Source organism: Mastigoproctus giganteus, chromosome 7, assembly GCF_048544385.1.
Source record: "Mastigoproctus giganteus isolate SK-2022 chromosome 7, ASM4854438v1, whole genome shotgun sequence".
Lineage (NCBI taxonomy): Eukaryota > Metazoa > Arthropoda > Arachnida > Uropygi > Thelyphonidae > Mastigoproctus > Mastigoproctus giganteus.
In genome coordinates this window covers 182,321,424-182,335,430 of record NC_143581.1, presented here as the reverse complement: position 1 = coordinate 182,335,430, position 14,007 = coordinate 182,321,424, and the positions used below count along the sequence as shown (strand labels likewise).

The following is a 14,007-nucleotide window of genomic DNA, read 5'->3' as shown; positions in this document are numbered from 1 at the left end:
CAGATCAACTCAGCTAGTGGGTTGCCTGCAGGGGGTTAGTCATATCAATGCTACATATCTATCCTCATGGTCTGAGAAACTGAATTCAGGCTAGGTGCAGGTGTGGTGATTAGGTAGCCCTGGCATCTCATTCCTGGACACATTTACTGCTTGCTGGACAGGAAATATCCCTTTGAGCTCTGTGGTGGGTGTGGAGCCAGGCACTGGAAAAAAAAAAAAAAAAAAAATCGCCATGAATTCTGATAATCTAAACTCTTCTTTTGAGATACTGGTTTGTTCACTACCAGAAAACAATAACATTGATAATGCTATTGCAATAATACAACTGCTCTAACAAAAAAAGTCTCAAAACAAAAGGAATATCAGAACTTGCACGACACTCCTTGATAATTCATTTCACTTGTGAAAAGCCTATTGAAAATGTCACCCTTTTTGAGCTTCTCCCCTATTGAAAATGTCACAGCTTCTCCCCTCCATTGGAGGAATTCCAGTTCCTATAGTTCCACATAAGACACTAAATTAACTTGTGTTGTGATTCAGAATGGGATTTAATTTAAGTATCTGAAGACAAAATCTGTTCTGAACTAAAGTCATAAGGAGTAACTGCGGTAAAACAAATATTCATGCATAAGGATAGAAATCTAATTCCCACTAGAAATCTCAGCCTTAACTTCAATTTACCATCTTCTAATTCCATTATAGTTAGGTATTTGCATTTCATATAAGGCTATACATACTGAAACCCCCTAAAGTGTTTTATGTGCCAAAAATATGGTACTCACAAATGGCCTATCACAGTACACTTGCACATGCTCAATGTGATGCAAAAGACCCCAAAATCATGGGGAGTCCAGCTCCAGAACCAGTATGCATCCACTGCCAAGAAGAATACCCTATATACTCAAGAGCATGCCAGGAATGGAAGGAAGAAGAAGAATTACAGAGACTTAGGGTAGAGCTGAACATATCTTGTAAGGAAGCAAGGAAAGCAGTTAAGCCAATAAATAGCAATAAGCCTTCATGTGCTGAGAAAGATCTATGGAAGTGTTCCATCAGGATGCAACTGATATGACTATTCCACAAAGGGAGTCCGTCACTCCTATTTATTGAGCTCTCAAAAACCTACCAAAAAAAAAATTATCAGCTGCCACTTTCATATCAGTACCTCTTATAGTGTTCAACCACTATCAAAATAAAGTGGTAAATAAAAGAAAAAAACCTGAAGAGTTGCTCACAACATTAAAAAAAAAAAAATGGATGTTAAAGTTAAGAAGCTACTGGATGGCTCAGTCTTAGAACTCTTTGTGGAAAGGGAAATGGACATAGACCAGTGTCCTTTTTTTACAAAGAAGGATAAATCCAAGACTGAAAAAACAAGAACCTCCTATGTCAACATGAGTCAACTTTCTTTTCCTTTTTGGGATATATATATATATATATATATGAATGCAAATATGACCCTTCCTTGTGTAATTATTCAGGACAAAATCGGGAATGGACGTGCCCAAAGGTATGGTATCGCCATCCTTGTGGGTAATTTGTACCCTTTTTCAACTTATGCCAGCTACCACCAATATAGAGGTGGTAACAGTAGGGTTCTTTCTAACTGGTTGTTCTATTTATATTCCATCTAGAAACAACATCCCCCACAAACACCTTAATGATCTCATTAAGCGCTTGCCTCTCCCTTTTCTACTGTTAGGAGATTTTAATGGATGCAGTATGTTAGGAGTAGTGCAATACTTCACTTCTACCATGCACTTGTCTCGTCTACTAGATTATAGATCACAGGTATATACCTTTTCTATAAAGATAGTATTGCAATGGCTAGATCCAATCCACCATCGGGGAATCTGCATTGTTAATGGAGCATTTAGAACGCCTGTCAAGAGATATGTTAAAGCAAATAAACTACTTTTGTTGCTTTGGCATAAGCAGTTATCTCTACAATATTCCTTTAAACTAAAATTTCTGTCAGACTACTCAATGTGAACATCTGTCTTTGAGCCACAATGAGAAAATTATGTAACACCCATCAGACTGATAACTGTCCCTCTTGTATTTGTGTCCAAGAGTTATTCATAGATCATAATATTATTTGTTATTTGTTTGTTATTTGGTTTTTTAGGAGCATCAGCAACTAAGGCCATATTGCTCCGGGGATATGCGGTGGTCATTCCCTGACCTTTCCGCATCCTCCGTATTTGGTGGGCACGGGCACGGGCTCGAACTCCGGTCTAATCAAGAAGAGTGTGCGATGCACTGCTGCTCCTGCCCACCTGGCTACAGAGGTGCCTTAGATCATAATATGCTGATCTTAATATAATAATATAAAATGTACTCATCACAACAGATAATGTTTCCCAGTCATCAAAGCAACTTCTTCCATCTTGGCATTCTTAACTACTATCATGAAGTTTCTCATTTAATAACTGGGGAAAGATGTATGCTCCACCCTCTGTCATATATAACTGTGTTTTCTCCATCAAGCTGAATACTCTGACTTCTTTCCTGTCTTTACTGGTGGCTTTAAGTCAGAATCATCTTTTGGATATGCTGCCATTTTCTTTAGGTAGCAGTATCTGAGAAGATACCTGATATGTGCAGTACACACACACACACACACACACACACACACACACACACACACACACACACACACACACACACACACACACACATATATATACAAGAGTTGTATGCTATAGTGTTAGCCTTGGACCATGTTAAAAAACCCACTCTTGCCAAAGATGTATGGTGTACACAGACTCTTTTAAATGCATTACAGGCCTTATCAGTGATGAGGTACAATCCCCATCCCATTTTGTCCTGGGTCAGCAGATGCTACATTCTCATTATGAATGTTCATTTGACATCTGTTTCTGCTGGATCCCAAGCCATAGTGGGATTGGGTAATGAACTGCACAGCCTGGTCACAGGTCAGCACGGTTTGTTATTCCCCTATATGAACTACAGACATATGATATGAAATGGGTTAGACTCCTATTGGCAACTATCATGGCATAAACAGGTCACAAACAAGCTGTATTGGATATTGGTATTCATGTCCCCAAGCATGCACTCATAACCATAAGTGTATTAAGTCTGTAGAATTGTGAGTGAATGGACCAATTTAAATGTTGTGTGGGGTAAAAATCTGAATACCTCTCAGTGAAAATCATACCTCCTCTTCCTGAGATTTGCTAACTACAGCTTCAGATGAAGAGGACTTTGGAAATTCTTCCAGTCATTGACAGCAATTGAACCCAGGCCTCTCCAAACAAATGGTAGTCAACAGTGTATCATGCCAACTAGGCTGTCATGAGGGTTTCTTTATCAGATGAAGTCTATAATCAAACATTTCCTAGTCTGTGCAGAAAGTGTAGACAGGGAGTTGTTCTTGCTTCCTTCTGCTGTGGACTGATGACCTCTCCCCAAGTGTGAGAACTATAACACTATTTTAACAATTCATCATAATTTATTTGAGTGTTCTCTTGTTTTACCAATGAACACTATCTTTTACTGCTTTCAGCCATCTGACCCAGTCCCATATACACGGTCAGATTTTATCTCACAGTGACCATGTGTCAGCTGTTTTTAGCTATTTAAAATCGTTAACTTCTTTACAAGAATGAAATATTAATGAGAATATTTAAAATACTCATTTAACATTTATATAGTTTTCATACCTTTTTTTGACAATAGTGACCTAGTACTGTAAGTCACTGAAATATGGTTTTGGCACATCATAGCCTCTGTTGCTGAAGTAAACCCAAAACAAAACCAAACCAAACCAAACAAAACAAAACCCTAGGAGGCTACCATTCTTATTGAGCCAGTGCTGTTTTGCGTGTTTAACTATAGAATTTTATGAACTTCTGCAACATGCAGAAGTGCATGTTGCAGAAGCACATGTTTATTGTAACCTCTCTGGGTTCTTAATCGGAGAACCATTAACAGACCAAAGAAATTATCCTGGAGTCTAATGATTATTTCATTAACCCTTAGTCTTCTCACAAATCATTATATCCCTTACTTTACAATAGTCTGACTCTTCTTCACTGTTTCCTCCGAGTTCACACAAGCTTTCTTTCATAAAAATCTTTGCAAAGTACCTATTCAACTCATCTGCCACTTTGTGAATTCACCTCTTTCCAGTTGTTAGACCTGTCTGATTTATTCTCTTTCTAATATTCATGTATGAGCAGAAAACTCCTTATCCCCAGTCTTTACTCTCTTAGCTAGTAATTCCTTGTATTCAGCTTTTGCCTCTCTTACCCCAACAGTAGTTTTGTTACAGATAGTTTATAATTAAAATAATGAGGTGATCTTGTATGCAGCCCCTTTTTCAGTACACCAAATGGTGTAATATGTCATTCCCCATGATTGTGTGAATTTTTCTGGAAGTTAGGTGAACATGTTTTTAGCACTACATTTTCTTCTGTCCATGATATTGACGGCCTCTCATTTTATTCCCACCATTGACTGAACCCATGGTCATCGATTATGCAGACCTACAGTGCAATTGGTGCAGTGTAGACCTGCATAATTGATGACCTGCTACTGGTTGTTTTACACTCTTTTCAAGAGGAAATGTTGAGAAACATAAGAAAGGTACCCGGAGCAGATGGGATCTATCCAGTTATATTAAGGGAGGCAGCAGAGAAAGTAAGCAAATGCTTACGCATAATTATGAGAGCTTCTTTAGACACAGGGTAGGTCCCTATGGACTGGAGATATGGCACCTCCGTAGCCAGGTGGGCAGGAGCAGCTGTGAATAGCACACGCACTTCTTGATTTGACTGGGGTTCGAGCCCGTGACCCCCAAATATGGAGGATGCGGAAAGGTCAGGGAATGACCACCGCATATCCCTGGAGCAATATGGGCTTAGTTGCTAATGCTCCTAAAAACCAAAAACAACAACAACTGGAGATATGTAAATGTGTCCCCAATTCACAAAGGGGGAGATCAAAGGGTGACACAAGTAATTACAGACCTGTTAGTCTAGCTTCTGTTCTGGGAAAATTAATGGCATCTCTGGTTAAAGAAGTAATGCAGGACCATCTAGGCAAGACTGCAGTTAAGACACTGCATTGGTTTGTTAAAGAAAAATCTTGTGTGACCAATTTAATTGGATACTATGATGTTGTCACAAAGGAACTGGATGCAAAAAGTAATTTTGTATCATATACTTGAATTTCAGGAAAGCTTTTGATACTGTTGTACATGGAAGAACACTGTACAAATTGGAGCAGTATGGCCATTGAGGGCAAGTTGTTGCTATGGATTAAGGGATGGTTGAGTGGTTATCAGTGGACACTGCTTTTCGTGGACTAATGTTATTAGTCGAGTCTCCCTGTTTGGTGCTGAGCCCATTGTTGTTTTTTATATTTATTAATGATATTGATAAAGGTACATGAGACTTAATGTTCAAGTTTGCAAATGATACAAAAGTTGACAGGGTGGTTAATGACAGTAATGATGGTATTCTACTGCAACAGGATCTAGAAAAATTGGGCAGATGGGCTGAGAATGGCAACGGAAGTTAACCTTGACAAATTGAAAGTACTGCATATGGGTAACAGTAACCCTAGAGTAATGCACCAACTGTATGGTACTACACTCAGGGTAGTGGAATGAAAGACCCAGAGGTAATTGTGCAGTCATATATGAAGTTGTCAGAGTAGTGCAGACAGGCTGTCATAGCAGCTAATGGGGTCTTGTCAATGATACACAGGAACTTTGCTAGCAGGGATAAGAAGGTGTTTATCCCTTTGTATAAGGCAGTGGTCAGGCCACATCTTGAATACTGCATACAAGTCTGGAGGCCTCATTTTAAGAAGGATGCAGAAATGCTGGAATGGGTACAGAGAAGAGCAGCGAGATTGGTGAGGGGAACAAAAAGGGTGCTCTTACCAAAAAGGGCTTAAGTTCTGCAAATTGCAGCATCTGGAGACTAGGCACCTGTGAGGTGATCTGATTTGAAGTGTTTAAGGCTTTAAATGGTGTTTAAACAAGCTCAATGCTGATGGAATTCTTCCTCTTGCTCAGATTATACATTGGATGGGCATAAATTCAAACTGAGGAAAGGCAGTGCAGAATAGATGTGCCAAAATTTGCCTTTATCCAGCAAGCAGTGGATTTCTGGAACAAACTTACATCTGTTGTTGTAGAAGTGGATAGCTTAAATAAATTCAAGGAAGAACCAGACAAACTTTTGAAGTGTGGAAAGTTGAATGGGATGTGGTGCTTTTTTTTTTTTTTTTTTTTGTTCAATGCTGGATAAGCTTGCTTTCTTGCATCATCATCATCATCATTATTATTATATTAGTCATATGGTGAAAGGAAGCCTGAGGCTTATGCTGCACCCAAAAAAAAATTATTTTTGAGTTACCCAGAGAGAGAGAGAGAGAGAGAGTTAGAAGCAGAAAGGAATCACCAAGAAAGAGAAGAATGGTGATATCCAGCTCAGGACACTGGATTTTCCAAGCCCATACTCACCAGATATAAGCCCCTGGGGTTTTATGCCACTACTAATACTAAAGCTTTGTCATCAGTTTTTTTATTATTTATCATTTTATTATTTTTCATAACTGGGACTGTAAGACAACATGTCACTTTGGGATTTCATCGTTATACGTGAAAATTTCATTTGTTATACGTGAAAATGTTTCATGTTTTATTTATTCTTCATATAGGATAGGGCGATTCTATTATCTACTTTGCGTTCTATAAATGCATTAATTATACTAGCAAAAACTTCATCTTCATTTTCATATATCTCAGTGTACAGCATTGTTAAAAGAATGAGATAATATTTTCAAAACTTACAGGATCCAGATGCCAGTTATGATGTAAATAACCATGATGCTGATCCACAACCAAGATATGATTTCATAGATTCTAACAGGTAAATATTTTTCCCTATATAGAAGCTAAATTTTAGTTCATTACATACTTACTTAGAACTAGTTATTTATTGTAAATAATCTGGCCAAGCTTATTTTTCAGTATGTTTGAAAGAACAGAAGAAGAAGTATTTCCTTTTGATTTCCGAAGTTAACCCTTTCAGCAGTGAATTTACTATGCATGGATTGGCCTTCCGTATTGAATTTTCAATAGTGGAAGGCCCTGTGAGTTTTTATATGGATTTTGAAATTTGATAAAAATGTCAATGTACGATAAATGCTCTAAAATATTAATTTGTTCTCAGTTCGACTTTTTTGTCCAAAACCTGAGTGAAATTCTAAAAAATCAAATCAAAATTTATAAAAAAATAAATAAATAAATAACTCTTTGAAAACACATGAAAAGACTTGTCTTTTCATATGGCATTAGTTACAATATCGCCAACATTATTAGGCAATGTTGATGACCTTTTAGTAAAATGTGTTCAATCAGTTCTAATTTACAAGAGAAAATACACAGTTGAAATTAAGTGTGTAGATACCATATTGGAAGACCATGATTTATGGAGATTGACTAATTGAATAGACATTTGCTAGGTTGAGGTACATATTTGGACTATTTTGGAAGAAAGATGGAATTGCAGGTGCTAAGTTAGAAGAATGTGCCCATGAAAATATAGGGGGGAAGCATACAGTAGATAGAGAGTAGAGAGTTTTTGATAGATATGTTTAACCTGAGTGCCTTTTCTTTAAAAAAAATATATATATATTTTTTATACTCTGATTCAGCCCTAGGAGTTTACAGCTTCATTTTAACTGCTTTTGGCAACCAACATATTATTGCTACAGGCATGAATGGACTATGTACATTTTGTAAGGGTGTATGAGTTCATTCTTACATAAAGGGTTTTCTAACAAAAATCTTGTGTCTGTTTGCATCCACATACATTATTCCAGGACCAACCCCATTGTGGGAACACTATTCCATAGTAGGATGGATGCATGATCTGTAGTTCCCATAAACTGATGTAACTACAATGTGTATCATTAAAAACTTAATCAAACCAATAGCTGTTTAAGAGAAAAGTAATACCAAAAACAAAAGAAAAGAGCCTTCTATGACTGGACTAGATTTAATCAGTTTGAATTAGCTTTTCAGAGATCAAATCAAATCAATCCTGATTTGAAATTGAACCAAATCTCAAAGCTTCAGAGAGCTCTACTTTCTAACTAGTCAGCTTGAAATGTCATGCATCTGTGGAGTTTTCCATCTATCTAGCAGTGTCTGAAGTAATTGCACACTTCTTGGTAGATGAGATAAGCATAGTTACATCACGTAGTATTACATCACATAGTATTACATCCTGTTTTTCATGCAGTGACTGATCACTGCATGCTGTGTCTGACATATTTCTCATCCTTTGGTGATATTCCATATATTTATTCATTGTGAGATATAGCATAACACTTACGTATATGCACACTGGTTTATTATATTTCCTAGAAACTGAATATGAATTTTCTTTTTTTGTTCCTCAATGATCTTAGGCATGGAACTAGATGTGCTGGAGAGGTAGCAGCCAGTGCAAATAATAGCTTGTGTTCTGTTGGGGTAGCATTTGAAGCACGTGTTGGTGGTATGTAGTTTTTGCAATACATTTAATATATTTACTCTTGATTACGCTTACTGGAAATTCTTTTCCTAATATGCTCTAATAGTATTCAGCATTATAAATGATATATAAAATGTGCTTTTCAGTTAGTTTTATATTTGTGTGCAAAAAAATTTGACATTGAATTATTAATTAGGTCCTGTGTAGCCAAGTGCGAGAGTACAGTAATGCACACTTTTCAGTGGACTATACAGTTCAAGCCTCCAGGACTGCTAAATACAATTAATGATTTAAAAATAACTAAATGCACAAGGCATAATACATTAAGAGTAAGAGTTTAATATAAATAACTATATAATATTGGTGTACGTACACCATAGATAACTCTTAAGAAACTACGTTGGTAGTGTGGGAGGCATCATTTGCTCTGTATCTCATATTGTGCTCTTCTTTCACAACGAGTTGCCATGGTATTGCACTACCTCGAATAAGTAACGCTTCACTAATAGAGAAGAGTATTGTTACTTATTCTCAGTGAGTACCACCACCCAGACGGCACCATTTCAAAGCTATTGGCCTATCATCGGTGGTTGGGCAGGTACCCTGAACTAAGAACAGAAACTTCTGCAACATGCATCTTCCTAAACTCTTCTAAATATTTGTAGATATCAGCTGTTAACCAACCAGAGCCATTAATACTTCCTATGCAGCCTCAGCCACAAGGTCTGCCAATGCATAGCTCACTGATGGAGCTGGATTCCCATAAATATTGTATGGTGCCTGGACCAGGGTACCTGCCCACCCACTGATGCTAGGCCAATAGCTTTGAAACGTGCCGTCTGGGTGGTGGTACTCACTGAGAATAAGTAACAATAGCCTTCTCTATTAGTGAATGTTACTTATTCGAGGTAGTGCAATGTCATGGAAACTCGTTGTGAAGGAAGAGCACAATATGAGATACAGATTAAATGATGCCTCCCACACTACCATCGTAGTTTCTTAAGAGTTATCTATGGTGTATCTACACCGATATTATATAGATATTAAACAACTAATGATTGTATTCATTTATCAAAATAATTAATTGTAAACTCCTCTTACCTAGTGGTCATGCTGAAGTATAAACAAGAATATTGAAATATATTGATATACATTTTCATATGTGGAAGGCATGTCAAAGAAGTTCGTGGGGGTGTTATTTCCTTTACATAAACTTTTGAAATAGTCAGTAATATTCTTGTATCAACAGTGATACTCGGCTTGGTTGAATGAGACTCCACTCCCACTGGCAAGCTGATCCATCAGAAAGGGTTGTTTTTTTTTATAAGTGAAGGAGGGAAAGACTGATTACTGAAGAGAAAACAAATCATATTGTTTGCATTTGATGCTTTGCTCAGAAAAAAATTTAAATTTGTGTCTACTAATGAGGAAAGCCAGGGAATGAAAAGAGACTATAGACTGTAAAATGCAGTAGTCAGCAACAAAGTCCATGTGTATGTTTTGTTTTTTTTTGGTGAGGGGGGGATCTTCTTCCCTCACCTAACCAGTATATGCTGTATAAACATGCTCTTTCTCCAACATATATTGTAATTAAATGAAAAAAACATCTTATAAGAAAAAATAAATTTTTAATATCAGCTATCTGGTTTTTGTTTCTGAGTTAGCAATGTTAGTGGTGGAGACGGCTGTTGTGAGAGTGCAGGAATTATAAATTTCCAGGACATCATATTCTGTTTGTCTCTAAAATGTATGTGGTGAATGAATTAATCTCTCTAATGGTTCAGTCACTTCAGAATATACTAAATATGCAGTATGTACTAGTTAATTTGCAAAACTTTAATTCCGCGATTGATGAAACAATATTATTAAAACATATTCCAAGGCTCTTGCCAGTTTCTTGATTACATGCTACAGTCAAGAAACCGGTATGGTTCCGAAATATGCTTTTAAGAAAATTGTTTTATTGTGGACTAAGTTTTTGTAAATTAACCAGTGGAATGCACTGCTTCCACTTTAAAGTCATAATTAAAGTGAGTATATATCAATTTATTTTATTTTGTTTATTCCATAAGCTAAACTCCCCCACTCAAGATCATTCTAATGATCTTGGTGTTACACAACCCAATGCAATATAAAAACCAAATAAATTTACAAAAAAAATTTTAATTAATTAAAATAAGAAGGGAAGAATTCCGGCAACTATTCGCAGGTGAATGACCACCAGCCTTTTGTTTCTATTAAGAGAAGTGACAGCCTTTCTCTCAAGTTCTGTCTATTAAGAGATGTACTTATTGAATCATAGTGCACTGATTAAATCAGTATGAAATAGTAATCAAATCAGATTATCAGAAGGAAGAGTGGAGGATGGTAATGATAATTGATTGGGACCCTTCTAAAAACCTCCCTACTTAATAGATAGGGTTGTGTGATTATTTTGAAATAAAATGACAAATAAAAATAAAAAAATACAAAAAAAATTGTAAATTAATTAAAATAAGAAGGAAAGAATCCTTACAACTATCTGATGTGAACAGCCACCAGCCCTTTGTTTGTATTAAGAGAAGTGACAGTTTCCTTAAATCCAAAGATAAACAGATAAAATATTGGTGAAATCATATATTTAAAAATTAACTTGTGAGGTGCAAAAGTATGTAAAGAAAAGAAAGCCATATAATATTTATGGGAATCCAGCTCCATCAGTGAGCTATGCATCTGCATTGGCAGACCTTGTGGCTGAAGCTGCATAGGATGTATTAATGGCTCTGGTTCGTTAACAGCTGATATCTACAAATATTTAGAAGAGTTTAGGAAGATGCATGTTGCAGAGGTTTCTGTTCTTAATTGAATAAACTCATGCAGAACACCCAGACAATCATTACATGGAATACCTATGAAAGTGCATTGGAAAAGCTGAACCAGATTGATAACTCTAAGTATAATAGAGGTGACGTGCTATTATTAGAATGGCTTTTTTTTAAAAAAAAAAAAGGATTGTCGTGGATATTTCAAATGTGGACAGTTACACTAACAATGGCAATTAGATTACCTTGTAAGGAATCCTTATATCTGAAGATAACATGGATGAGTTGAAGTCAATAGAAGAGAACAAAGCAATGATAACACTGATGCAGAAGAAGCATGATGAGTCATGTCAAATACACAAAATGCAAAATATATAATATATATACATTACATATTCTATAATAAATATGTAATATGTAATATACAAATGCCAAAAACTTTGAGGAGTACATTCAGGCAATAAGTAACCATTAGGTAACACTTCCAAGGAAGTGATCATTTTCTGCCAACATCTTAATGAAGACTTGAAAAATACCAATTGACTTTAGATTCTTTAAATGTTTTTTTAAATTAATTTTTTCTTTGTACCTGTTTTATAATCACACTTCTAGGTATATAATAAAAATGTAATTTGATTTTACTGTGTACAATTTGCATCTAATAAATTTTTTGGCACATTTAAATATCCACTTCATTTCAGTGTCAGATATAATAATGATTCTTTTATGTAGTGATGGGAATAGTGGTGATCCAGATGGCATTATCATTAGCAAGTTTTGCTGTACTTATTATTCAGCCCTTTCTGAATGTCAGTATGCCTTCAGTTTTCTATTGAGTAATCTTTTATCTATGCTTTATATCTATGTCAAGCTGCTATTAGTTATACCTTATAACTTCAGAAGCTGGAATAGGAAAATCAATTACTTCAAAGTTTCACTGACAAACCCAGGAGTATTAGACACACTATATGATTTCCATTGGATATCTGTTGTTTTCCTATTTAATTCTTATATAAAATTAACAGCATTCTAAATGGACTTTAAAATGTTTCTACTGGTAAACCTCGATAGTACAATTGTTTAATAAATTTTTTGGATGTTTCAGGAGTGAGGATGTTAGATGGAGACGTTACAGATGCAGTAGAAGCAACATCACTTAGTCTTAATCCTCAACATATCCACATTTATAGTGCTTCCTGGGGACCTGATGATGATGGTAAAACTGTGGATGGTCCAGGAGTATTGGCTACCAAAGCCTTTAAAGAAGGAATTGAAAAAGTAAGTTTCTCATTTAAGGCAAACAGTGATTTAACCAAAAAAGAGTGTGGCGAGTTTTTTATTTCTGCATACAATACTAAAAATGTTTTACAACCAGTATAATATTGTGAATAAAAGGTCTGATACCTTTTAAATTCCATGACATGATTATTGTTTACTTTATTTTTTGTTCTCTATGACATTATTTTGTGGTTGGGAGAAGCACAGTTGGTTAGGTTGATAGTGTTCAGTTTCTATTGGTGCCTTGACAAAAACATTTGCTGAAACACTCTTTGCTTATTTCTGAATCATTTGGCTTCAGACTTGGTATACTTACAAGGTATTCCTGTAGAATTGCCTCAGTTTAATTTTACAGGTGAGATGAACTGCATGGTTTCTGATTCTTTTTTCCTTTGGTTAGCTTTCTGTTTTAAATCTCATAATCATGATATTTGCTTGATTGTGTCACTGTTTCTCGTAGGGATCCTATGAGAAACAGTGACACTCTTCATTCTTCATTCCACTCTAAACTTGCATCCTTTGTGGAAATCATTGTGTTCTGAATAATGCGCTAAGACTGTTTTCAGGATAAGAATATGGCATATTGCATTTGGCTTCTAGATCTCCAGCTTCACTTTCTGTAAAGGGTTTACAGATTTTAGCATTAGTGTCAGCATTAGAAGAGGCATATGATGCAAGAAAGCAAGCTTATACAGCATCAGCCAAAAACACACACACACACACACACACACACACACACACACACACACACACACACACACACACACACACACACACACACACACGGCGCCTCCGTAGCCAGGTGGGAAGGAGCAGCAGTGAGTAGCACACGCTTCTTGATTAGACCGGGGTTCGAGCCCATCACCACCAAATACGGAGGATGCGGAAAGGTCAGGAATGGCCACCGCATGTTCATGGAGCAATATGGCCTTAGTTGCTAATGCTCCTAAAAACCAAATAACAAACACACACACACACACACACACACACACACACACACACACACACACACACACACACACACACACACACACACACACACACACACCACTTCCCATTTCACCCATCCATTCACTCCAAAAGTTTGTCTAGTTCTTCCTTGAATTTATTTAAGCTAGCAACTTCCACAACAACAACAACAGATGGTAGTTTGTTCCAGCAATCAACTACCCACTGGCTAAAGGCAAATTTCGGCACATCTATTCTACAACTCTCTTTCCTCAATTTGAGTTTATGCTCTCTCAGGTTAGAAATCTGAGCAAGAGGAAGAATCCCATCAGTATTGAGCCTGCTCACACCATTCAAGGCCTTATACATTTCAATGAGATCACCTCACAGGTGCCTAGTCTCCAGACACTGCAATTTGCAGAACTTAAGCCTTTCTTGGTAAGAGCACCCCTTTGTGC

General features: G+C 36.5%; 1 protein-coding gene across 1 annotated transcript in view; it reads left to right on the top strand.

Annotated features, from left to right (window-relative positions):
• LOC150083376 (proprotein convertase subtilisin/kexin type 4-like) overlaps nt 1-14,007 on the top strand; it is a 372,395-nt gene that overhangs the window by 137,130 nt on the left and 221,258 nt on the right. Inside the window, exons 5-7 of the mRNA XM_090378003.1 lie at nt 6,835-6,911; nt 8,458-8,546; nt 12,429-12,601. Of these exons, the coding sequence (XP_090234129.1) occupies nt 6,835-6,911; nt 8,458-8,546; nt 12,429-12,601 (339 nt within the window). The remainder of the gene's footprint in view (nt 1-6,834; nt 6,912-8,457; nt 8,547-12,428; nt 12,602-14,007) is intronic.